This window comes from Mixophyes fleayi, chromosome 1, assembly GCF_038048845.1.
Source record: "Mixophyes fleayi isolate aMixFle1 chromosome 1, aMixFle1.hap1, whole genome shotgun sequence".
Taxonomy (NCBI): domain Eukaryota; kingdom Metazoa; phylum Chordata; class Amphibia; order Anura; family Limnodynastidae; genus Mixophyes; species Mixophyes fleayi.
Window position 1 is genome coordinate 33,791,117 of NC_134402.1, and position 27,124 is coordinate 33,818,240.

General features: G+C 41.7%; 1 protein-coding gene across 4 annotated transcripts in view; it reads left to right on the top strand.

The window, feature by feature from the left end:
- GRK4 (G protein-coupled receptor kinase 4) overlaps positions 1-27,124 on the top strand; it is a 161,736-nt gene that overhangs the window by 84,066 nt on the left and 50,546 nt on the right. For 3 of the 4 annotated variants that reach the window (XM_075194343.1, XM_075194344.1, XM_075194342.1), the window contains exons 3-4: positions 18,250-18,359; positions 25,544-25,621. In XM_075194343.1, the coding sequence (XP_075050444.1) occupies positions 18,250-18,359; positions 25,544-25,621 (188 nt within the window). Of the gene's footprint in view, positions 1-5,205; positions 5,366-18,249; positions 18,360-25,543; positions 25,622-27,124 lie in introns of those variants that run through there. The other variant, XM_075194345.1, reaches the window with a different exon arrangement.

A 27,124-nucleotide genomic window follows, 5' to 3' on the forward strand; every position in this document is an offset into this window, starting at 1 on the left:
CTGTCTGTCTGTGTCTGTCTGTGTGTGTTAGGGAATGTAGACTGTAAGCCCCAATGGGGCAGGGACTGATGTGAGTGAGTTCTCCGTACAGCACTGCGGAATTAGTGGCGCTATATAAATAAATGGTAATAATAATAATAGGAAGGGGAGGGGAACTTGGAGGAAATCAGAAGAGAGTTGGGGAGTGAGGAAGGGGAAAGATGACGCACAGGGGGAACAGCGTTGAATGTTACATGATTGTACATGACAAAAAGGACTGCTAAGAAGCTTAGGGGAAGGTTCACTTTGAAATGAGAGGCCATGGCTCCCAACTCTTACCAAAAGACATTCTGTGTGTTTACCAGATTCTGTTCATGAATGTTGTACTGAACAGAGCTATTGACGAGCCCTTCAGTGGAGGTCTGCCTCAGACAGAGCGATTTAATAACTTATAGAAGGTTGTGCTGTAAGGTGGGTGTAAGGTGTGCAGAAATCTCTGCGCAAAGCACCAATATAATGCTCATTTGGCTTTGAGAAATTTACCATTTGAAGCCCATCAGGGGAGAGCTGGCAAATATTAGCCCAGGGGGCAAGACTCAACTGAGCAGCCTATTTTAATGGGAAAAAATGTAGGTGACCAAGTCCAAGATGGTTTACTAAGGGACTGGATCGGGCCCAGCCTGCCCCTGAAGCCTATGGAAGACAAACACCTGGAACATAAAAGGCCACAAAATTTAGTAGAACGCCTTTTCAGCGTTAGACGCTGATACCAGAGAGAGAGAGAGAGAGCTTTTTGATCATGTATGGCTTGAATCGGATCGATCGCTCGGCGGCTGTTGTCCGGGGACAAAACTCATCTGGTTGGGGTGAAAAAGCGAGGGAAGAACAGAGTTCAGATGACTGCAAAATAATGTCTTCAATGAGATGGGCCAATAATTACCACAAAAGGCTGAGTTTCGTCCTAGCTTTGGGATCACGGCATTGTTGGAATGGGTTGTCGCCACATCGAAGGTTGTTACCGCTAATGTATTGTTGACCAGATCTGCCGTTTTTGGCGGATTATAATAATAATAATGAGGGGTTAGGTTGTCTGAGCCTGGGGCAGAAGGTGTATTTTACTCCCCTGCTTGGTCTCCTCCAGTGTGATATACCTGGAATTATCACTCTCTGAGCTAATTTTGAATTGTATCAAAGACCATCCCAAAATTAGCTCCGACACAAACAAGCTTTCAGGCTGGGCAGGGGGTCTGGGTAGACTGTATAAAGCGTCACAGTAGTTCCAGAACTCCGTAGCGATTTCCCAGGGATCGCGTGCCAATGATTTAATGCCTGAGCTCCTTGATGCCCTTTTTGCCTGAGCGTGTTATCGGAAGTTTCATAAAAGCGTTGACGTTGATGCCGCCCTTTTGGAGAGAAGGGCGTTCAGCTGACCCTTGACTACCTTGATTTAGGAAAGGAGAACGGGTGAGGAACTCGACTTGTGTGGGTTGTTTAAAGAACTCTGCATTTCAGCATGGACCTTTCCTTTGTTGTGTATTTGGGGCCTCCTGCGGAGACACTAATTATTTTGCCCTGTGTAGTTTATATTCTGTTTTAAAAATAAACAGGACTTATGCAGGCGTTGGAGTGTTCCTTATTTGGGAGTTCTAAGTCAGGTCCATATGTCCTTTGTTTCTTTTTAATATAGATTACACATGTGACTTTAACAGAGATGTCCGCTTGGGACAGTGGAAGTGTGGGATATTTTTGTGGCACACTTAGTACACCCTGGTGGCACTCTAGTGGTCTCTGTGCTGCGCACGGGGCACTCTAGTGGTCTCTGTGCCGGGCACTCTAGTGGTCTCTGTGCCGTGCATGGGGCACTCTAGTGGTCTCTGTGCCGTGCATGGGGCACTCTAGTGGTCTCTGTGCCGGGCACTCTAGTGGTCTCTGTGCCGCGCACAGTGTAAGTAGATTGAATTACAGAGCAGACTCTATGGCAGCTTCCAAATCAGTGCTGGGTGGAAAAATTTGACCTGTCCCTCTGATTCCTAAAATTCTGGAGGTCTGGGGATCATGAGACTGGGGTCAGATGTGGGAAAATTCCACAAAAATGTGTACATTCTAATATGTCCGCTTTAGTTTGCAGCACTAGCGTAGATAACCCGTGAGTGTTGGCACTCTAATATGATAATGCGTGTTCCTGCCGGAGTGCCATTTCTACTTTTGGCAAGATGTCATTTCTCCTTTTAATAAACATTGTATAAAGTCGTCATTTAAGCCCTGCTGGCATGAAGCTCTGTTTGTTTCCCAGCACTTTGCCAGCACCCTGAGCTGCTCAGTAACGTTCTTACTATGATGCTTTACAGTGGAAATAGGGAAAATGGTTACGTGTGTCACTCCTGTTTGTTTTACTAAACAGCATGTTCTTAATGGTGCATGTATAAGCTGCTGGATTTAATATCCCCAAAAGATAAACTTACATATTATAATTTTTTTTTTCCTCTTCATCTGATGAAAACCTTCTGCTAAGTCTTTTCTCAATGGTTTGTAAGAGAGTCTTAAATCTGCCTCTGGCCTCAGACAGATGTTTATTGTCATCTTTGTGTACAGTAAACATAAAATTCTCAGGAAAAAATGTTGGTTCTGTTTATCACCAAAATTACAAAGAGATACTTATGTAGTTTTAGACTATACCTCTCTACTACTGAAAACGTAATGCTCTCAAAGTTGGATTTACCAGCCCAGAGCTATTCACTAGTGAGCCTGACTGGTATTTAACCTGGACCTGTAACATACACATACTTGTGGCAGCCATCTTGTTACGCTGCATTGTCATGAGTACTGGGTTAGCCATCTATTCACGGGAAACCAGTGCAATCACTGAGGCTTTATTTGTCATTATGTCCTTTTTGTTTTCTCTCGTCGATTCCTCTAATGTAAGAAGAATAATTTTCTCTCATTAAAGCTGTTATCACTGCTTGCAATGTTTAGCTTACATACAGTACCATTGCATTTCTCTGTGCCCCATAACCCCATCTCCTTCCAAAGCTTTGGGAGTCAATCCTATTCTTACGTAATAGTCCTTTCATGACCCAACAGCTTGGGAAAACTGCAGGGTCTGCTCTAACAATATGGGGGGATGGTCATTGACTACACTTGGCCACTTTCGTAATACCCAAAACTATTGGGAGTTTGTCAGGGGTACATCTCATGAATGGTGGTGATTGGATGCGTAACTAGAAATTTGGAGACCTCATAGCTATTTTTGAAGGGGTTCACTGATGTTTCTAGGAAAGTTTAACTATTCACGCATCTTGCTGGGCCAGTGGTGTATTCCGCTCCACCGTACCATGCGCTGCCCTTCCTGCTCAGAGATGAACCCTCAGTTTGCTTCCCCTCTGAGAGGAATTGAATTGGGAAGCCTTAGAATCCTGTGCACCGTGTGTCGGTCACTCTTTACTCACTACGGAAACTGCACTGGTCTCCTCTGAGGAGAGCAAGTCCTGAAGCAACACTGGTGTCTACTTCACATTACTCGGCAGCAGGGTGGCTCTGATGGGCACCCTTGATGGGCGCCCTCAGCTGCCCAGTCCTCTTTGCAAAAGCCACCTGGTAGTTCTATCTTAGTAGTACTGTTATGGGCATGTCATCGCTCTATTTCAGTTTTCTGGACCCATAAACGGAATCCCCGTTCTATGGTGACAGTGAATTACTGCAGAGTATCGCTCAACATTTCATTCTCCTTCTCAACATCCTGCTCCCTAGTAGACCCTACACTCAACTTCGGAGCAACTACGGGAACCAGCATGGGGGCCTGATCACTTCCCAGCACTAACACAAGTCATTTTAAAATAGATCACGTTTTACCCAAAGTATGGAAACTTTTATATAAATATTTATGTATATTCTTAAGTGTTCTGGGCTATAATTTTGATTTAGCACTAGAGTTCCTTTGTTCACATGTGAACTCTTTCCTTTGGCATTATTATTTAGAGAAAAGAGCTTACGTGGAGTGTGGAGAAGAGTACATAGCAATGTGGGAGCTGTGTAACCTGCATCTGTGGTCTGCTTTACATAATCCATGCCGTGCTGGCAGCAGAGTGTGGGCAACGAGGCACCTTTTTTGGCCAACACTGTTCAGGGGGCAACATAAAATAGGTTTAATAAAATAAAAATAAAAAATATACATATAAGGCAAGAGCCATCTAGTCTGCCTTTTTATACCTAAAACCTACCTATTTTGAGTCTTGGTTATTTTCCAAATTTAGGATAGTCTTATGTCCGTCCCTTTTTTTCTCTTGGTTCTGTACTTCTGTCGATAAGACTTCTAGAACTGAATACTTTATTCTAGTTGAGGTCTTGGCAATGATCTATATATAGCGGTATCCCCAGCTTCTCTATTCTAAGTCCTCTTCCCATGCTGCCTGGCACCTGACTATTCCTCCTCTGCTACCCTGTTAGAAAACTCTCTGTTTTGTTCCTTTTTCCCAAGTTGCTTTGGAACACCACTCTTCTCAACACGCACATTCATAGCGCAATCCCCTTTTCCCCCATACACTGCACTCACATGGTCACTGGGATGCTTTTTGACACTACCTTACAGTGGCAGCCATGTAAATATACCACCACCAGCTTTACCCTGGACCCGCTGGCATTGGTCTTTTAATGTCGGCATTATGATTGGAGACATGGTGCATGTCGCCAATCACACTATAGATATTGTCAACCTGCCTGCATAATACACGTGTCTGCAATTAGCCCACCGACATTTCTTCTGTCGCAATTATGTACCCTACCCGTATTTTCACAACTTGTTTGCAGGGCTTTCCTCTGTGTGCATCAGTTTCTTGCAATACTCCAAAGATATACTTTGTAGGTTTTTTGGCTCCTGACAAAATTTATTTTAGTGTGTCCGTGTGGTAGGGAATATAGATTGTATGCTCCACTGGGGGGCAGGAACTGACGTGAATAATAACATATATGTAAAGTGCTGTGTGATATCTATGCACTATTAACATAACTGTTAATAAATAAATAATCTTAGAAATTCCTTTTCCACTAACGCTTGTCCTGGGTATCCTAGTGTTAGATGCATGATGCACAGGGCTTACCCAGCTTGTGCTGTGTGCAAACACATCTTTTGCAACTTCAGGTCTTTTTGACTTGAGGTCTTGATGGGCTGTAACAAGCAGTGAATGTAGATTAATGCTACTATAAAAATCACAAAATAAACATTGCAATGGGATCTCAGGCCGTGTGCGTATGTCCAGGCTGTGCGCTGTCTTCTCTGTCTCCTGCACTATGATTGACATGTGAACTGGCAGCTTGCAGCAACAATAGACGGAGAACATTCCCGTGAGACAGGATCCAGTTCTAAACAAACCTAAGTCCTTTTTGCTTAACTGTAAGTAACATAAGGGTTTTTTTTTTAAAATTTTCTTCTTTAGTCGTCTGACTGTGAGGTCTTAGTGACTATTTGTGTAGACATTTGGGGGGGAGAAAAAGTTATGGTTTTATATTTAGCAATGAATTAACAGATTCGGTCAGTTTAAGCATCTATTTAAATGTAGTGTGTACCGTTTTATCCAGCACTGTGCCTGTGAAAACATTCAGACCGTTTTCTTGACCAATTGAGCTCACAATCTAATTGTGGTGCCTGAAATAAAAGTGAAAACAGTTCCTGGAAATGTTCCTATTTTTCACTAGTGACTAACTCTACCTACAGTGCAGTTCTACTTATTCTAGAGCAGTGTTGGCTAACCTGTGTCACTCCAGGTGTGAAACTACAAATCCCAGCATACCCTTCCAGCAGCAATAAGCTGCTATGTATTGGCAAAGCATGCTGGGACTTGTAGTTTCACAACACCTGGAGTGTCACCGGTTAGCCAACACTGCTCTAGATCGTAGACGCAATATTCACTTGCTGATTTTACTGTCTGCGCTTTAGAACTTATTTTAATGCTTTGTTCTACAATATGCCAGCATTCTAAAACCACGTGTGACATGGACGTTTTTACATTTTGGTTCTGACTCAGAGTCCTTGCTGCTGTTCCTGTGCATGATGTTACAGCAATATAGCAAGGCTTCCTTTGACATACTAAATACTAAAATATCTGATGCTCTCCCTATCAACATTTCTAAAGGAAAGCAAAAACAACTTAATCAATTTAACTACACTTGGAAACCTTCTGAATTGTACTTGGGTATACAAATTACTCCACACCCAGAAAATATACTTGATAACGACTACTCCCCCCCTAACTGTTGCAACTTACTAACTTTACTAAATATTGGATGTGCTACAATGTATCCTAGTTAAGTAGGCTTGCTGCTTGTAAAATGTTGTTGCTCTCTAAAATAATGTATCTTCCGTTTACCGTAGACGCTCTTGGACAAACTCCATTCCATTATGAATTCATACATTTGGAAAAGCAAATCCTGGCGTATTGCTGTAAACTTATGACTCTTGACAAACAATTGAGGGGTCTTACTTTACCAAATCTGGCCAAATGTCAGTAGGCATGTCTCTGGCCAGAGTTGAGAGTTTAATGTCTCGCTCCCCACCAGAAAACGTTGGTCGACCAAAACCCTTAACCCATCTTTCCCCATTGAAGATTTATTGTGGGTTCCTAAAGCTTGGAGACTTCTTACTGGACACTTGGTAGCATTATGAGATAGTTACGGAAACAAAGAATGATCTTCCCCAACTCCAACCTGTCTCGAAAAGTGCTAGTCAAGCTTGACCTCCGTCTCTCCTTCTGGCATGCTAGAGGTGTCATCACTGACGAATCTAATGGGAAGAGATTCCTGCTTTTCACGTAGCTCGGAGATCTATTCCCATGATTTCTACAAATACCTCCAAATCAGACATTGGCACACTTCCCTAAACAAGCAACACCTTTGTGTACATCAACCCCCACATTGCTATGGACGAAAGGAGACGTTAAAGCTGGTTTCACTTTCTGGTAGAAGTTTAACTTCAGTTGACCCCTGAAATCCCCTGCTCAATATAAATGGTAAATAGACCTACACAAGAACTTTACTGTAGCCCATTGGGAGGATATATTCTTGAAGGCCTACCTCATGTCCAGGTGCTTCAACCACACAGAAATGTTGGTAAAATTAATTCACCGGTTATATTTGCACCAGCAAAACTCCATAAAACATGGGTCTCTCATTCGGCGTTTTTCTTCTGGTGTAACTGCAATGAGGTTGGTGACATTCTCCATATATTCTGGAGCTGCCCAGTGGACAGAAGTCTTCAGCCTAATCAGCGACGTTACTCACCAAACAATACCTCTCTCCCCTGAATGGATGCTCCTCCATCATTCCTCCCCCAAGTCCCATTGTCCGACAGATATCGGTCACATCCTAATTGCTAGTAGAGCCTCAATAGCTCCACTCTGGAAGGATTCAATGCCACCATCTCTTTCCCTTTGTTTTAGTATCTGTCCCTGCCTCCTTTTTGCTCTTTGTTCCCCCCAAGTTTGATGATAATTCAATAAGTTATTGATGTTAAAACCTCGTATGACATGGACGTTTGGTTGAACAACTTTAAAATAAGTAGGAATTCCAGTTCAAAGATCATTCAGCTTCTGTGATAAAATCACTTTCTTTATAAAAAAAAAATATTCGTCGGTGCCTAATACTTCATTAATGTCTCTAGATCGTAATAAAGGGACTAATTATTCTCTCAAACATTGGTTTAGCCTACAAAATGGGTTCCTCCACGTTGTGTCGTGACTGTTGGGAAGAACTGGGTGGGTTGGGAGAAGATTGTGTTTGCGCTGTACCTATTTTTATGTAACTTTAAGCATGTTGGTTATAAAAGGTTATATTTACTGTTTTGTTTTGTTTTTTTTAACAAGGTTACATAAGGTTGTGTAAATAATATATCTGTTTGTTGTTACAGGTAGACTTCTGAGGGTTTATTCCTTTAAAGTAGAAAAGGTGTTAAATAAATGTATGATGATAATGTACACGCAGCCTTTGTTATAATTCAAATATGCTTGTGAAGTTTTTTTTACCTTGGTATGACAATAAAGAATGATAGTAGATCAATTCCATAGATTGTAAGCTTGCGAGCAGGGTTCTCTTACCTCTCTGTGTGTATGTACTACCCAGTATTGTCTTACTAATGTTTGTTCCCAATTGTAAAGCGCTACGGAGTTTGCTGGCGCTATATAAATAAATGATGATGATAGTAGCCGTCTAGTTTATAAAGCAATCATTATATATTTTATTTGTGACGTGTTTTAGGTCATGACTATTTTTTTTACTTGCATACTGGACTTATATCGTCCACTTGTGCCATAGTGAGAAATACGCTACCACGTTTCCAAGCCGTTCTACTTGGCACAAATTAAAAATAAATAAAAAAGTTTGCTGTTTTTGTGAATGACCTCACTCCCCCCAAGTATCATACCCAAAACCCCAGTGTTCTGGAGTTTCTTGCCCCCTTATTGGCACCTGCTTATCATGGTTTTTCAGAAGTCTGGTGCGGTTTTTATGTATACGATGTGCAGTGGAACGGTGTGAGCGCAATCGCGGTCGGAGAAAGAAGACAGCACTGCAAATTAAATCGCCAGTGTCTACGTTGACAATTAAGATTCTACTCTGGTTTGTTGTGAGGGGGTTAAAGAGAAGAAAAAGAGGAGCTATGCATAGTTTCTAAAATGTGAGACCCTGCCGCATTATATATACATATGAGTCATTTGTACTTTTCAAGCTGATCATATTTCTGTTATTATAATATGTTTTATGTACTGGAAAAAGTCCTCACCATGAGGTAAATATCATTATGTTGAATTGTCTTTTTTTTTTCTCTTTTTGAGAGCTGTTTCCCTAGAAATCATAACACCGAATTGTTTTTTTTTTTTTTTTTTTAATGGTGTGTTGTTTTTTTTTTTTGTTTCTGCACGGTATTGAGGATATTAACTGGTAGGAGTTTTCTTTTCATCTATATGATTATTCATCGGCTCATTTGTTTTCCTCACTCCAGGATTTCTTTTTAGTAGGTAGCAGTAATAATAACCTGCTCCTAATTCACTAGAAACCAGTGATATTACTCAGCCGCCAGTGCTCTTAGTAAATTTGGACAAATTAGACTATGTCCACGACACAGCCATTTATTTTTTTCTATTTTTTTTTTCCTTTTTGTGAGACTGCACAATTTTTCAGTACCTGAAATTTGGGATATTGGTAGGTTTTCGACAAGACAGGGCCGCAAACCCTTAAAGGCATACTTGCCAACTTACTAGTATGATTCGGGAGCTGCCAGGGGCAGGTGGGCGTGCAGGGGGCGGGGCTCCATCATTTTACATTGGGGGGCCAAAATGACGTACTTACCTCATGGGGGCGCAGGGCCAAATCGCTGCATTTTGGATTTAATTCAGCCCACTTCACTAAGAAGTGGGCAAAAAGTGGGCAGATGCGGGAGACTGTCATACTCTCCCGGGAGTCCGTGAGACCCATCCAGAATTTTAGAATCTCCCGGGCATTCTGGGAGAGTTGGCAAGTATGCTTAAAGGTATATTTACTAAACTGCGGGTTTGAAAAAGTGGAGGTTACCTATAGCAACCAATCAGATTATAGCTATCATTTATTTAGTACATTCTACAAAATGACAGCTAGAATCTGATTGGTTGCTATAGCCAACATCTCCACTTTTTCAAACCCACAGTTTAATAAATATACCCCTTAGAGTTAACACAGACATCAATATACATTCCAATGTCCAGGTCTCGCAGCTCGGCAGAATTAACAGCTTTAAGGTGGACTTGTTGCCTACACACAGCAGTGGCAGCCATTTTGTGGGTTGAACCAATATTCTTCAGAATGCAGCCTGTCTGTGCATCACATGGGTGCCAATTCAATTCAGCCATGTTATTCTAGGAATAACGCCAATTGTATTACCGTTAATTACTTTTCTTAACGGTGATACAGTTTGCGCCGCATTATTCCTAGACTAACCTGGCCGAATTGAATCGGCCCCTTAAAATTACTATGGCCCTCATCAGTAGAGGAGCATCAAAGTCCTGGCAAGTTTCCTAGAAATATTGGGAGCATTTGTTACAACCAAATTTATGGCACATTTCATTACGTAGTTGCCAACGTTCTCAAATAATGTCCATCATATCATGTGCGGTACGAGCTAGACGGACTTTCTTTTACTACAATCCCCCATCCATAATTTCCTTCACTTTATGTGAGATACCAATGTGAAGGATCTCCCTATACTGCAGTCAGCCATCAATAATTTCCATCAGGTGAGGTAATAATTAGACGGACCTTCTCGTACTACAATCCCCCCCCCCCCCCCCCCCCTACAATGATTTCCGTCACGTCAGGTCAGTTGCTGATCAGACGGACCTTATACTATGATCCTTATCATGACTTGTTTACTGAACTTGGTTGTAATGTCTTTTTTTTTTACATTTGAAATACTCATTACGTTAAGCCCAGAGAACAAGAACAGATAGCAGACTGGCATCCACTGTACAGAATGAGAGCAATGGTTAATGTTACTGTTCCCTGGTTCAGTGTTGACAAATTGAGGCATTTACAGGGCCGAAAAATACAGAGGACGAATCTTTAACGTTTTGGGTGATCACTGAAAATTAGGGACTCCACTGTGCTTTTAAATCCGAAATCTCCCCTCCAAAGACATTTTTAAATTAAAAAAATATATTTACATCTCCATTTGCATTATTATTAGGCCAAGATTGATGTAAGGTTATATATCATCATCATTTATTTATATAGCGCCACTAATTCCGCAGCGCAGCACAGAGAACTCACTCACATCAGTCCCTGCCCACAGTCTAAATTCCCTAACACACATACACAGACGGAGACAGACAGACCAGGGTTAATTTGTTAGCAGCCAATTAACCTACCAGTATGTTTTTGGAGTGTGGGAGGAAACCGGAGCACCCGGAGGAAACCCACGCAAACATGGGGAGAACATACAAACTCCACACAGATAAGGCCATGGTCGGGAATTGAACTCATGACCCCAGTGCTGTAAGGCAAAAGTGCTAACCACTGAGCCACCGTATTTTAAGATAGCGTTTAAAAAATGTTGGATTTGACATACCCGTTTGATCGGGTGCACTCAGGTCTTCTAAATATGGCTGTTTTTGAGTTTTTTTGACGTGGCGTCTGTGTGTTCTCAGCTGATTAATGAAACGAGGTATACGTTTCCACAGTTATCCCAGATAGAACCAAAGCTTTGTTGTGTCCATTCATGTTCATTCTCTAATTATATCCAGGCCTGCCAAATACTCACAGTGTGTGCTCTCTGTAACCTTATTTTATAGAATGGACTAAGGGACATTGAACCAAGTCAATAACTCTCAACCAACTTGCCAACTGATAGCAGGCAAGGGAATATCCGCACTCACCTTTCTTTTGAATGGATGAACTTAAACATTAACTCATTTCATTGGTGATAACCTCCAAAAACAAAATACAGAGAATTTATATATATTTCCTATGAATGGCGCTGGACTATTTGCCTGTGTTTTACCTTGTATGCAAAGTATGCATTAGAGACGTCACTGATTTTGTATGTATGCAGAAGGTTATAGGTTTTGTTCTTTCCGTTAATGAAGATGACACAGCAGGGTGGATTGTGTGCAAAATCACTGGTTAGATGTGTAAGTCGTAGGCACTGGAGTTGTTGAGCGTTTCTTCTACGCGGTGTGGAAGTTTCTGTAGCCATATAACTAGGGTTTGTATATGTGTTGTGTGCATTTATCATATTGATATGTTTATATATGATCAGATCTTCCAACTAGATAATCAAGGCTACTACTATACTTGATGCCAAATAAAATTGCCTAATTATAAGTACACCCCTGAACATAATGTGGTGGTACTGGCTTTTATTTAATTTATTTTCTTTCTAGTTTGGTGTGAAATTGAAATTCTGGCATGAGTGTCCTTCAATTGATTATCAACCATCGACCTACCCGTCTGTTTACTGATAATTTCACGCAATTAGTGAACTTTCATTGCAGGTCAATGGATATACCAGAGGCATCACTTCATCCCTTAAACCCCTTAGATATTGTGTGATGCCGCCTCTTGGTTATATCAGTAATTCAACAATTGATCTATCTAGTCTTCGCTGTCAGAGAAATGTACAAAGGTGTCTTTGTTGAGGTGGAACCTGACAGAATAGCGGCTGCATCCATCTTGTTGGTTCCTGCAGACTGCTTACCTGGTCACATCCCCTTTTTTAAACTTTTCTAAGCACCACATCCTGGGCAGTACAGGCCGATTGTATGTACGTAATAGCCAGGGCTTCAGCAGAGGTACCTTCTCCATTCTGCTTTTTAGATGGAGGGCAGATTTTGTAAAATGCCCTTGAAGTGTACACCTTCTTCACTGACCGAGGAAAGACAGCACGGTGGCTCAGTGGTTAGCACTTCTGCCTTACAGCACTGGGGTCATGAGTTCAATTTCCGACCATGGCCTTATCTGTGTGGAGTTTGCATTTTCTCCTCGTGTTTGGAGTGTGGGAGGAAACCCACGCAAAGACATACTGGTAGGTTAATTGGCTACTATCAAATTGACCCTAGTCTTTGTGTCTGTCTGTGTGTGTGTGTTAGGGAATTTTGACTGTAAGCCCCAATGGGGCAGGGACCGATGTGAGCGAGTTCTCTGTACAGCGCTGCGGAATTAGTGGCGCTATATAAATAAATGATGATGATGATGATGGACAGCCAACCTCCACAAAGTAGCAATACAAATACAGCTACAACTTTGGAAAAGAAAATGATGTCCAATGTCCCCAATAAACATATAGGACGCACAGCACATATGAATGAGCTCTTTTACAATTATAATAATTAAATGCCAAATCCCTTTATTCTGTGTCTTTTTATGAGGCTATTATTATAAAGCCGGAAGACGGCGAATAGAAAAAATGCAAACGCTCGATAAAACCCGTAACCTTGGTCTGCGGAGGTGGATGACATGGCGTGCGTGGTTTTTTTATAATAGTTTTCACACATCTGTTGTGCTTATTTGTGAATCTAAAAGACCAGTCCCTGTGTGTAAATAAATAACCTATTACTTTTATCTGTTTTTTTCCACTCCTCAGAACTTTTGTGACTAATTTGAAACAGATGCCTTGGATAGAATTATATGTATAATAATACAATCATTGTGATTATTCTTTCTTAATGACTTTATTGTACCAATATAATAAGGTGGGGTACATCTGTTTGTAGATGTAAGCAGGTCAGCCTTTTAAAAGCAGACACGCACGAGATACAGATGCTGAATTGGCTCTATTGCAATTAATTTACATGCGTGTCCATTCTTACATATATTACCAATCCTAGGTATGTGGTATCAATTTGATTTAAATAGTTGTAGAGCCAATGTTCTTTAACGTGTTGGGATTTAAATGGTTAATCTGTCAACCGTGGACTGATTCGTTTTTATATGTGGTGTCTTTGAGAGGGTGTTTGGAACGTTTTACAGAATATCAGGATAAATTGCAGATTGTTTTTTAAAATGTGATTCCTGCATCAAGGAGATGTGTCACTCAAACATTATAGCTTGGTAATACTCTATGCTCTTTATTACATTGCCCACTAAGCATAGGGCAGAGGTGCTCAAACACAGTCCTCAAGAGCTACCACATACTTGCCAACTTTTCCTCGTTGGCTTCAGGGAGATCCCAGGGGAGGTGGGTGTGCGGGGGCGGGGCTTGATGAATCTCATTGCTAAGATGAAGCAAGCAATATTTGCATCATTAAGGCCCCCCCCCCCCCCCCCCCCACCACCACCACTTATCCAGTGCGGGGGCGAGGACCGGGAGGTTGCCCTGCTCTCCTAGGAGGTCTCCCAGAAATTGCGGAGTCTTCCGGACTTTCCGGGAGAGTATGCAACTATGCGTTAAAGAAAAGCAGCTAATGAATCTCTAGAGACTGAAGTGTCTTTTACATTTCTGTTTCCATTACTGAAGTCATATTGTCTTATCTGTCAGTCTTTTGATTAAATCTTGGTCTCCATGAACATGGCCACCTCCATAGGCATCAATACATGGACATAGGACACAATTTCTGAACTGTGTCATCATGCCACAGATGGCGAAGCCAACCACGTCTTGTACTGGCTCAGCATCAGGGAGAATGCCAGACTCTCCAGGGAGTGAGGGAGATCACCCCTATTTCAGGGAGTCTCCTGGACATTCAGGGAGAGCTGGCAAGTATGAGCTACCAGCAGGTCATGTTTTCAGGATTTCGGTCTATAGAAACAGGTGGGATAATTACTGATCCAGGAAAATGTATTCACTCGTGTGTGTGTGATTAAAGAAATCTAAAAAACATGAACTGTTGCTGGCTCTTGAGGACTGAGTATATGCATCTCTGGCATAGGGCTAACCTATCCTATCGTCACTGCAGACGAGGTTTGCAACCTTTGAAAATATTATTTGCGGATATTTCTTCAGAAATCTTACGGATGACCGGTACTTTTTAGCGACACATTTTTATTTTAACACTATTGCATAAAGTCCAAACAGTAGCTAGGAAATGACTCTCTAGGGCCTGAAAATAAGAGGGCTCATTCTTCAGTTTAGACTAAAATAATTGTTGTGTTTTTAAGTCCAATGCGAAATTTTGTGAGTTTGTCCTTTTTTTTTTTTTTTTTTTCTGATCCTTTTTTTTTTTTTTTTTTATACTGACCTGTACAAATGCCACACGTGTTTTACTAAATGAACGTGAAGTGTGTAGTAGTTGGCAACCCGTAACGTGTGTTCTTTAATCTATATTTTTTGCAAACATTATTCTATAAAGGGAGCGTAGAACTCAATACAGGGAAACAGATGAAATATATGGGGGGGTGTAGGAAAGGGCAGTATTGGGGGGGGGGATAGGGTGTGTATGATTTTAATGTGATCAAATACAGTAAGATTTATTTTGCTATTCGTAGTAAAAACTGGGTCACAGGTGGGGGAAGATCATTATTTATTTATGTTGCGCCAGAAAATTCCGTAGCGTTTTACAATTGGGAACAAACCGTAATAAAACAATACTGTGTAATACATACAGACAGAGAGGTATGAGAACCCTGCTCGCAAGCTTACAATCTATGGGACAGTGGGAGTTTGAAACACGAGGGTAAGTGCTACATCATATTGCACACTGGACCAGCTAGAATTCAAAGGGGAAAAGTATTGAGTGGGCTGTGTGATCAGTCACACAGCAATGTTGGTCAGAGGGTTGTTGTCTTGTGTTAGCTGTGTAGAGGATGGTAATAGGGCAATCTAGGGAGGTTAAGATGGTAGTTGAGGAATATTATAAGCTTGTCTGAAGAGGTGGGTTTTCAGAGAACACTTGAAGGTTTGAAGACTAGAGGAAAGTCTTACTGTGCGAGGGAGGGAATTCCACAAAGTGGGTGCAGCTTGAAGTCCTGTGACCGGGAATGGGAGGATGTGATGAGAGTGGATGAGAGACGCAGATCTTGTGCAGAACGGAGGTGTCGATTAGAGAGATATTTTGAGACAAGTGAGGAGATGTATGTCGGTGCGATTTTGTTGATGGCCTTGTATGTTAGTAGGAGAATTTTATATTGGATTCCTTGAAAAACAGGCAACCAATGTAGAGACTGACAGAGTGGCTCAGCAGACGAAGAACGGTTTGCAAGGAAAATCAATCTAGCCTCTGCATGCAAAATAGAATGTAGGTCTGACTTTGGGAAGATCAGTAAGGGGGGAATTGCAATAGTCGATGTGGGAGATGAGTGCATGGATTAAAGTTTTTGCAGTGTCTTGTGTGAGATATGTGTGTATTTTAGAAATGTTTTTTTTTTTTTTTATATGTATGTAACATGATTTAGATATAGAGTCGATGTGGGGAATAAATGATAGGTGTGAGTCAAGGATTACACCTAGGCAGCGAGCTTGCGGGCGGGATTTATGGTCATGTTATTGCATACTTGTCCACTCTCCCGGAATGTCCGGGAGACTCCTGAATTCTGGGTAGGTCTCCCAGGAGAGCAGGCCATTCTCCTGAATCTTGCTCACTTCCTAGTAATGTGGGTGGGATGGGAGCCTCCATGACGCGATCAGAGGTGAATCAAGTAATTTTGGCCCCTGTGGCAAAATGAAGATTTTGCATTACTGCAATGCGGGGGCAGGACCAAAATAATTATATTCACCGCGCCCTGCCTCCCCTCCTAACACTTCATCTCCCCTCTGGGATTTCCTGCAGGGAACGAATAAAAAGTTGGTATGAGATTGCTGGTCGTCTTATACTATATGCATCTTCTAGTCCTGAATAACCTATGTGCTGACCCATGCAGCTGGTTCTCATGGGGCCCTGTAGTCTGTTCTACCACAGATGTGTGTGTGTGTGTGTGTGTGTGTGTGTGGTGGTCTGTGGATTCTCATTTGTCGCCCCACTTACACACGTGACCGCAGTTATTCTCAGGAATTAGTGGTGTGTTCCGTGTATCCAGTGATGGAGTGTTAAGTCTGCAATGCATACATTCTTCTCTGTCTGGTGTAATGCATGGCTTCCTCGTACCTCACAATCTCATACCAGACATATTAATCAGCTCCCTTTTTATGTTTTATTTAAACTTTTTTTTTTTGGTATCCATTGACGTGTGAATAGCTCTCAGCACTATGTACACAGGCCACAGACTGCATTGTCCGGGACATACAGAGCTACCAGAGACTGGTCCTCTTAGTGTCCAGTATATATCAGCGTCAGGAATCCAGTGTTTATCTGTAAGTGCCAGGGTCCAGTCACTTGTACCCAGAGTGCTTTTCATGAATGACAGGAACCTGGAATTAATACATACAGGAAGAAGGGGGACAGGTAAACACAGCTGGCACAGGCTGGGCACTGAATGTGCCACTGTGCCCCTATAATAGCACAGAAGAATGACTAAAGAGGTCACTGCAAGTTAGAGGGGGGGTTGGGGGGTGGTCATGCCTTCGTTTTTATTTATTTGTATTGCTGTATGTTATTCCAGAGGAGAAAATTTCTCATTTATAATTTTATCACACTTAAACCAGGTTATTTTTTTTAAATCTTGCTCTTGCACAGAAATCTAGACCCATGTCCGTACTCTCTTTAGTTCATCAAATATACTCCTGTATTTATTCATTCCTGAGCTCATTTCTGTCCTGTTAGAATTCACGAAACAAATCGCTGTTTATGTTGTTATGCTTCCTCGCTTGCTGATCTATTAACTATCACACTTGAGGGTAAACCTATCAAGCTGCGAGTTTCCGACGGGCTTGAAAAGTGGAGGTGTTGCCAATAGCAACCAATCAGATTCTAGTTATTTAGTACATTCTACAAAATGATAGCTAGAATCTGATTGGTTGCTATAGGCAACATCTCCACTTTTCAAACCTGCTGCTTGATAGACCAGCTCGGAGTCCGACTTGATAGGTCTGTCGGTTTCCATGCAGCTTTCTTGCCTCACTCAGATAGCAGACTAGCTGGTTTCTCTAGCAAATTGCCTGCTCACCCTAACTTTAAATAAAGTGTAACTAAATCAGAGGTAAATTACTTGTAGAGAGATAGAAATGTACTATCTTGCTGTTCCTTGATTATCAAAAATGACTTGATAATTTAAATTATTTTTTTATTACTATTCTGCCCATATATATTCATGTATATTCGTTTGCGGATCCTCCCTCCCCCTTCCCTGCCCTCTCTAGCTGTGCATTGAGCGTACTGAGTTGCTGTGTTTACTGTACTGTGCTGTCTCCCATTGTATTGTGATTTTGTTTGTCTCTGTACGGCGCTGCGGATGCCTTGTGGCGCCTTATAAATATTAATATTAATAATAATAATAATGTACAATTCCCTAATCAGTCTACTATGTTGATATGTATGAATAGGTGACCAATGAAGTGTTTTTTTCATTTTAGTATTTAATCCTGCTTAGTTCTCCTGATATTACCAATCAGAAAACAGTAGCTATTCTCATCTGTATAAAGCCTAAACGTTTTTAATTACGTAAGCCTAACTTGCTCTAATAGGTCCGTGTAGCAATGCTACATGAAAATATGTTCTAAAAGTAACGGTGGTGTATTTAGTAAGAAGCCGGTCACTTGGCGTGTTTCTGAACATGACGGTGTGACATACAGTGAATCTATACATAAGATTAGTGAAATGTATGTATTATTATCCACTTACGTATTATGTAACCAATCATGTAAGTTTATTAACAAATGAGCTGCAGTGCGATTGGTGCTCTGGTTGCTAGAACGTTGTTCTAAGTTCTTATTGATGCTTTATTCCCTAGAAAGAGACTACAATATGTGTGAGAAGCAGCCAATAGGAAGACTTCTCTTCAGGCAGTTTTGCGACACCCGACCGGAGCTGAAAAGGTGCATTGAATTTCTGGATACTGTGGTAAGTCTTTCAGTTTTATTTATTTATTTATTTTATTATATTGTATTAGTATTTTACATGCAGTAGACCTGTATGCATTAGGGATCGACTGTGGTCACTGGGAACCTCCAGCATTGATGAACTTGACTACGGCACCTGTGAACCACCAAACGGCACTGGCAGAGTATGCCAACGCTAGAGGTGATGCTCAATGCATTGATATCAGTCGTAGTAATTCCCAGGAAAATGTACAGCGGTGTAATGCTCAATAATACGCCAGAAGCAATAGTAATGCCCAGGAATATACCAGCAGTAGCAGTAATACATATGTCAGCGGTAGCACTAGTAATGCCCAGAAATATGCCAGCAGTAGCAGTAATACGTATGTCAGCAGTAGCACTAGTAATGCCCAGGAATATGCCAGCAGTAGCAGTAATACGTATGTCAGCAGTAGCACTAGTAATGCCCAGGAATATGCCAGCAGTAGCAGTAATACGTATGTCAGCAGTAGCACTAGTAATGCCCAGGAATATGCCAGCAATATCAGTAGTACATATGTCAGCGGTAGCACTAGTACTGCCCAGGAATCTGCCAGCAGTATCAGTAATACATATGTCAGCGGTAGCACTAGTAATGAGAAGGAATATGTCAGCAGTACCAGTAATACATATGTCAGCGGTAGCACTAGTACTGCCCAGGAATATACCAGCAGTACCAGTAATACATATGTCAGCGGTAGCACTAGTAATGCCCAGAAATATGCCAGCAGTAGCAGTAATACGTATGTCAGCGGTAACACTAGTAATAAGAAGGAATATGCCAGCAGTATCAGTAATACATATGTCAGCGGTAGCACTAGTAATGCCCAGGAATATGCCAGCAGTATCAGTAATACATATGTCAGCGGTAGCACTAGTAATGCCCAGGAATATGCCAGCAGTATCAGTAATACATATGGCAGCGGTAGCACTAGTAATAAGAAGGAATATACCAGCAGTAGCAGTAATACATGCCAGTGGTAGCACTAGTAATGCCCAGGAATATGCCAGCCTAGAAATGCCCAGGAATATGTCAGCAGTATCAGTAATACATATGTCAGCGGTAGCACTAGTAATGCCCAGAAATATGCCAGCAGTAGCAGTAATACATATGTCAGCGGTAGCACTAGTAATGAGAAGGAATATGTCAGCAGTATCAGTAATACATATGTCAGCGGTAGCACTAGTAATGCCCAGAAATATGCCAGCAGTAGCAGTAATACGTATGTCAGCGGTAGCACTAGTAATAAGAAGGAATATGCCAGCAGTATCTGTAATACATATGTCAGCGGTAGCACTAGTAATGCCCAGGAATATGCCAGCAGTATCAGTAATACATATGTCAGCGGTAGTACTAGTAATGCCCAGGAATATGTCAGCAGTATCAGTAATACATATGTCAGCGGTAGCACTAGTAATGCCCAGGAATATGTCAGCAGTATCAGTAATACATATGTCAGCGGTAGCACTAGTAATGCCCAGGAATATGCCAACAGTAGCAGTAATACATATGTCAGCGGTAGCACTAGTAATAAGAAGGAATATGCCAGCAGTAGCAGTAATGGTCCCTTGATGTCCAATAATATGTCAGAAGTAAGTATAGTGCCCAGTAATTCGGCAACGGTAATGCACATTACTTACCCACTAGTAATTCCCATTACTGTCGAAGTTCATAGTAGTCCATAGTAGCCCATTAATAAGCTTTCCATTATAGCAATACCCATCAATATACCTCCAATAATAGCCGTGCCCAGTAATATGCCACCAATAATTGAGATGGAGTGAAAGAAACTGATGTTCATATTACAATTGTAGAAAGCCTCCATATTATTAATTCGCAGTTCTTTTATTTTGTCACTGGTAAGTAAGGGTTTAAAGAATGTGAGCTCTTGTTTCCATTCTGTCTATAGTACAGTAGAGTGTGTCTTGGTCTGGTGTTTAAATATCTCTTAAATGATGCTGTGTGAAGATCCTCTGCTTGTCAATACAGATAACTGAAGTGTAGTTTATACGCCCTGTTTGTCCATCTGTGTTGGTGAGTAGAATACGGTAGACTTTACTTATGGCAGTAAACGCTTCTATGTGAGATATTAAGTATCTAATCTCTTCGGAAAACTACCTACATCATTTCATCTATTCATGAGTAAGCGTCAACTATACCAATATTATTTTTGGGGAAAAAATGTTTGTTGAATGAAAATCAGCAGCATTGGAACTCAACATGAAGATATACAGTGTGTTGGGTATATAAACACACGAACACCTAGGGCTAGATTTACTAAGCTGCGGGTTTGAAAAAGTGGGGATGTTGCCTATAGCAACCAATCAGATTCTACCTGTCATTTTGTAGAAGGTACTAAATAAATGAAAGCTAGAATCTGATTGGTTGCTATAGGCAACATCCCCACTTTTTCAAACCCGCAGCTTAGTAAATCTAGCCCCTAATGTGGTTGGATCCACAAAAATGGGCAACGCAGGTTGACTTTACATGTCAATGAAGGACCTTCTCCTACTCTGACGTGTGTAAGGGGGTTGGAGATCAGGGACACTTTTCACATTTCTTCGCCGGCTCAAACAACTTGACTCTGCGAAAACAGGGTTAATGACTCTCCTCCACCCTCATGTGGTCTTTTGGGGGAACCCAAATGTCACTGTAAAGATTTCTAGTAGGACCTGATGTGGCACCCTTGGGCCAGACCCTTTGTCCCTGCTTTTCCTATAACCCTCTTCTCCCTAATTCAGTCTCTTCACCCCCTCCCTTCATACTCATAGGGGCATATTCAATTGACGGCGGGATCGCCGAAAATCCAGTGCTCCAAAAATATTACCATTAATACGGTAATATCTCGCTGGATTTCAGCTCGCAGCTCCCTGAGCTGCGAGCTGAAATCCAGAGAGTAAATTACCGTATTAACGGTTTTTCCCGCACAGGATTACCGTATTAACGGTAATATTTTTGGAGGGCGGGATTTTCGGCGATCACGCCGTCAATTGAATATGCCCCATAGTGTCAACGCTCTGATGTATCTTGTTTTTTTTTTTTTTATTCAGTTATTGTTCCTCTAGCACACTGGAAAATATTGTGTAAATATTTAACAAATATTGATACTTAAATAATATATTTTTTTTTTTTAAAAAATATAACGTGTGTGGGTAGATTGCAAGTTTAATTGTTTAGAAAACCACCCTCCGTTTAGTTATTACGTAGCCCAGCTCCTATAGTATATACTTGTGTGCTATAGTATTTGTATTCTTATATTGATACGGAGAGTGAGTTTCACTGGTTTATACTTTTCAAAATAAAAATTTTTATTTTTCCTTATTTTATTTGCTTTTATTTACATTTAGTAATTTTATATTTTATATATTTTATATATTTATTTTTTTCTTGCCTTTATTTGCTTCTCTTACTGTCACTTAGAATTCCGTGCAGTGAAGTCGCCCACGGAACTCTTTGCACTGCGTCCCTTCAATGTCTTGCTTTGCCTCTGTGAAGACATTGAGCTACATAAACATTTCTTGAACGGTTATTTAATGATTCAGCATATGTTTATTAGCTTTGTAGATTTAGTCAAGAAATTGTAATTATGCTGGTCTTATGTGTTCTCGGCAGCCGAGGACTGGATGTTCTCCAGGAGTTTGGCCTCTCTGCACATTTTTTCGGGGGCATTTCTTTTAACATCACTCAAACGTTCAGTCACAAAACACGTTGTCCTGTGACGAAGCGCAGTCTGTTATCTCTCAGGAGATATCCTCGCTAGTTCAGAGCTGGTTATACTACTGAAATCGCTGCTACCACGGACTGCCACGATTTATTTATTCTAGAAGGCAATTTTCGAAAGTTCTATGTCAGATGCTGCAGTGTGTTTGGTGGATAAACGTGACCATACACACTGTGATGTTCACCACTAAGATATTTTAAACTTAACTGGCCACAAATCGCAGCGTGTATCTGCCCAGAGAAACCACTGATTTGCGATCAACAGGCGCTAATGGATGTTGGTCAAGACGGACGGTGAGATGAGAAAATGGCTGTATCTGAACGCATGTTTTCGTTATCAGACTGCACTAATACCCTGTCTGCTTAGGAAAATAACTAATGATGGCCATACACAGGTCAGTTCACCAAGCATCTGAATCTTTCTGATTTTCCTATACAGAGTTCGGTAGAGTTAATGTGTTGACTGGAGTGCGGCCATCTTTAGTCATTCTCTTAAGCCAGTGGTTCCCAAACTGTGCGCCACGTCTCCCTGGGGTGCCACGGTGATCTAACAGGGGTTCCTCAGCCAAGGCCAGTAGTAAGCAAGTCAGGGGGCTACTTGGTAACTATTTTGGCTTAGGGTTGCTTTGAAATAATTATGGAGACCCTAAGGGTGCCTCAAACTGAGAAAGTTTGGGATCCACTGTCTTAAGCCATTATTATTATTATTATTATTACTATATATATATATATATATATATATATATATATATATATATATATATATGCGCCTCTAATTCCGTGGCACTGAACAGAGAACTTGCTCACATCAGTGAAGTCCTCGCCCCATTGGAGCTTACAGTCTAAATTCACAGACAGACAGACTGGGGTCAATTTTCTTAGCAGCCAATTAACCTACCAGTATGTTTTTGGAGTGTGGGAAGAAACCGGAGCACCCGGAGGAAAAACGGGGAGAGCATACAAACTTCTCACAGATAAGGCCATGGTCGGGAATTGAACTCATGAGCCAGTGCTGTGAGGCAGAAGTGCTAACCACTGAGCTACCGTGCCATTAGTTCACCCTGTTTTTTTCATTGTATATGTGGCATACACACACAGTGAGCTGAACAGATATCCACAAGTACACAGCCTAACTAGCCAACTAGTGTCATAAGTGAGTCTCTTATGCACCCCTCTAGCGCAAAAAGTGAATTCTGTATAGATAGCATCATATAGATAATACGTTAAAAAAAGAATATACATGAAATGACAAAGGTCCTATAGATTGTAAGCTTGCGAGCAGGGCCTGTCTGTATGTATTACCCAGTATTGTCTTATTAATTTTTGTTCCCAATTGTAAAGCGCTACGGAATTTGCTGGCGCTATATAAATTGATGATGATAGGTTCTGTGGCTGGCTGATCGGGATCGGGGGATCTCGGGTTATCTCTGAATTTGTGTCATTTCGTAGTTGTTCCTAATGAAAGGGCTGAATAGGCAACCTTATCATAATATTACTTATAAATAAATTAGCACTGCTATTAGGATCAACACCTTCATGATTGGTCATGAAGTGTTTAACCCTTTCAAGAGTTGACCCATTTTCGTGGTTTCACACTACGTTTATTCCACCTGGAATTAATTAAGTTCTTTTGATAACATATTGATATAGATTACTTTACTTGCGTTTAAAATAAACTCGCAAAAAATACATTTCTGTAATACTTCCCATTGTTACTTTTTACCCACTTAGACCAATCCCAGAGAATTACCCTCACGTGAATGCATCTAGTTATCTTAAGTCTACCTAATGTAAGCACCTTCAAACAAGGTGACAATTCTATATAGTACAACCAATGTTTATGTGTGAATCCTCTTTGTATTGATCACAGGGCCTGCAATGAACAAAACCGTTCATGGGTCCCATTACTGGATCTGACATTTGGGGCCAAGTGTTGGGGATGGGGTGGTCTGGTCATGTTATGAGTATTCTCCATCTCTAGATAAACATTATATTGCATTAAGGGGTAAGGGTGATTAGGTCAGAGAAGCTTTCTAACATCAGCCTTCATCTACTGCACATCTGGTTGTCCCCGGTTATTGGCAGGATAGAACAACCTGTAACCAATCAAAATAGGGCTGCATGTGGCAGTGGGGGATACAGACAGAGTTGGATAGTAGAATGAGCAGGGTCTTCATCAGCACAAATTATTGGTGTCCGGCTCGGATTGAAGATTGTGGTGTCAAACACACCTCTGTATGAAATGAATTTCATGTCTTCTATGTTGTAATACATGCTAATGATCCTGGTCCATTCACATTTTTGTAAATAATATTTGTTCACACTTAAAAAAAAATGTACTGTGGCAATGTTATGAACAAAGCAACAGGATTACCATAGTAATCCTATGTAATGCCGTCTTCATGGGCTCCGGGAGAAGCATAAATAGACCAAGAGTCCTCAAAATGGTAACGAGATTTGAGTGTGTCACTCTGCAAGGCAGGAGCCGGGCCCATAGTGGGCTACCTTGGCCTGAGTCACTGGGCTAGCTGCATTTTTTTTTCCCTTTAAAAATGTATTTAATAGGCCGCTGAGCCCAGTCTTTTCCCCCCTCGGGCTAAAATTTGCTGGCCCAGCCCGCGTCCGCTGCCAGGCAATGTCTGTGCCTTATAGATCTGTTATTAAATGGGTTTTTTTATTAGAACTTGTGTATTATACAAATCCTATAACTCATTGGTAAGTTTTTGGGGGAATTAGATGCCACCTCGGAGGTAGTCATGGAGCTCATTAGTGAGTCCTAACATCGTTTTAATTTACGCTAGTGGGTTATATTATTATGTTATATATGGGAGGAGGAGAAGTGCAGTTACTTTGTTATAATATGTTTTTTCAGTGAATTCTTTTTAATGAATGATGTGTTAAAGACATCACTAAGCCCCCCTAGCTCTTACAAACAATATTTCTATATGCATTGTCAATGTAATGTATTGTAGAATCCATTGTCTGTGTTGTCCGCAGTAACCTTGTGTGGTTCTCAGCGTTCCAATGACCTCATACGGAACCCGCGGCGGTCCGTTATAGAGTACGCTGTGGTCTCTCTGTGTGTCTGTACAGCGTGACAGCCTGTTCTCCCAGCTGTAGGGATAAGGGATTGTATATATCTAGTCAACATTTGGCTTTCTAATCTAAACATACTCCACTGCAGCCATGTGTCGGTCTGAAATACGTTGCAGACACCTTTGTCACTGCAGGTGTTGGACAGATGGGGGGGGAGGAGTGTGATGTGGGTGGGGGGGAGCAGTCTCATTTTGTTTTGAACTTCTACCAAGGAGGTCAGAGATGGTCCATACTTCTTTCTTCTTTCTCATTGTGTCTGTTTTGTTGACCATGGCTGAAAGCGAAGATCTCTTAATTGTTTTTTTTATTATTGGCTCTAAGTTTCTGTTTTGCATTTTTCCTCTCTGTAGGCGGAATACGAGGTGGCCTCTGATGAGAAGCGTAAAGACCATGGTCTCAAAGTTTTGGACACCTACTTCAACAATGGGGTAAGTCCAGATTAATTTTCCCACTATGTGACGGATTTTAAACTACAAACCTCAATTGGATCATTTCACGGACAGAAGTTTGGAGGGCAAAGTAAATGATTTCAGTGATTGTTTTGACATTTATTGTTTGCTGCACATACACTAAACAACGTGCAAGTGATTAGAGTAAAGACTAAATAACTATGTATGTGTGCGACTACCTTACACATGTACGGTCATCCCGTATTTCCTGTTGTCATGTAGCAACTTCTGCATTGCTGAATTTTGTACACTACAGAATACACCGCACCAGACCTAACAATAGGGCTGTGTATCCTTGGAAATATGAAATTCCGAGGCTTTTGCCCTTGACATTGACAGAGAGGTCGGTGGTTTTCGTTCACCACAAGCTGGAAGTACCAGTAGGTGTTTATTGATGCCCAGCTGTCACTTCTGCTGCTGTGTGGTTTCAGGAATCCCGTGAACAATCTTAAGGCGATGAATCACGCTCTCGAGATGTTTTCAGCTTTCAGTGGCATGTGAGGGTAATGGTGAAAATACACGCGTTAAGCCAGTTAATCAGATGTTAAACCAACAATCCCCTGTGAAAACACAGCGTGCCTTAGGGTTTCTGTATAGTGACTGCCCAGGGTGAGACATTGATTGACTTCCTATCGAAAGAGACACAAAGTCCTGGCCCTTTTAAATGTGTTAAAAATGGAATGTCATAACGCCCTGCCACTGGTGACGTATAGTATGTAACGGCGTAACGCCCTGCCACTGGTGGCGTATAGTATGTAACGGCGTAACGCCCTGCCACTGGTGGCGTATAGTATGTAACGGCGTAACGCCCTGCCACTGGTGGCGTATAGTATGTAACGGCATAACGCCCTGCCACTGGTGGCGTATAGTATGTAACGGCGTAGCGCCCTGCCACTGGTGGCGTATAGTATGTAACGGCGTAGCGCCCTGCCACTGGTGGCGTATAGTATGTAACGGCGTAGTGCCCTGCCACTGGTGGCGTATAGTATGTAACGGCGTAACGCCCTGCCACTGGTGACATATAGTATGTAACGGCATAACGCCCTGCCACTGGTGGCGTATAGTATGTAACGGCGTAGCGCCCTGCCACTGGTGACGTATAGTATGTAACGGCGTAGCGCCCTGCCACTGGTGACGTATAGTATGTAACGGCGTAACGCCCTGCCACTGGTGACATATAGTATGTAACGGCATAACGCCCTGCCACTGGTGGCATATAGTATGTAACGGCGTAGCGCCCTGCCACTGGTGACGTATAGTATGTAACGGCGTAACGCCCTGCCACTGGTGACGTATAGTATGTAACGGCGTAACGCCCTGCCACTGGTGACGTATAGTATGTAACGGCGTAACGCCCTGCCACTGGTGGCGTATAGGATGTAACGGCGTAGCGCCCTGCCACTGGTGGCGTATAGTATGTAACGGCATATGTAACGGCGTAGCGCCCTGCCACTGGTGGCGTATAGTATGTAACGGCATAAC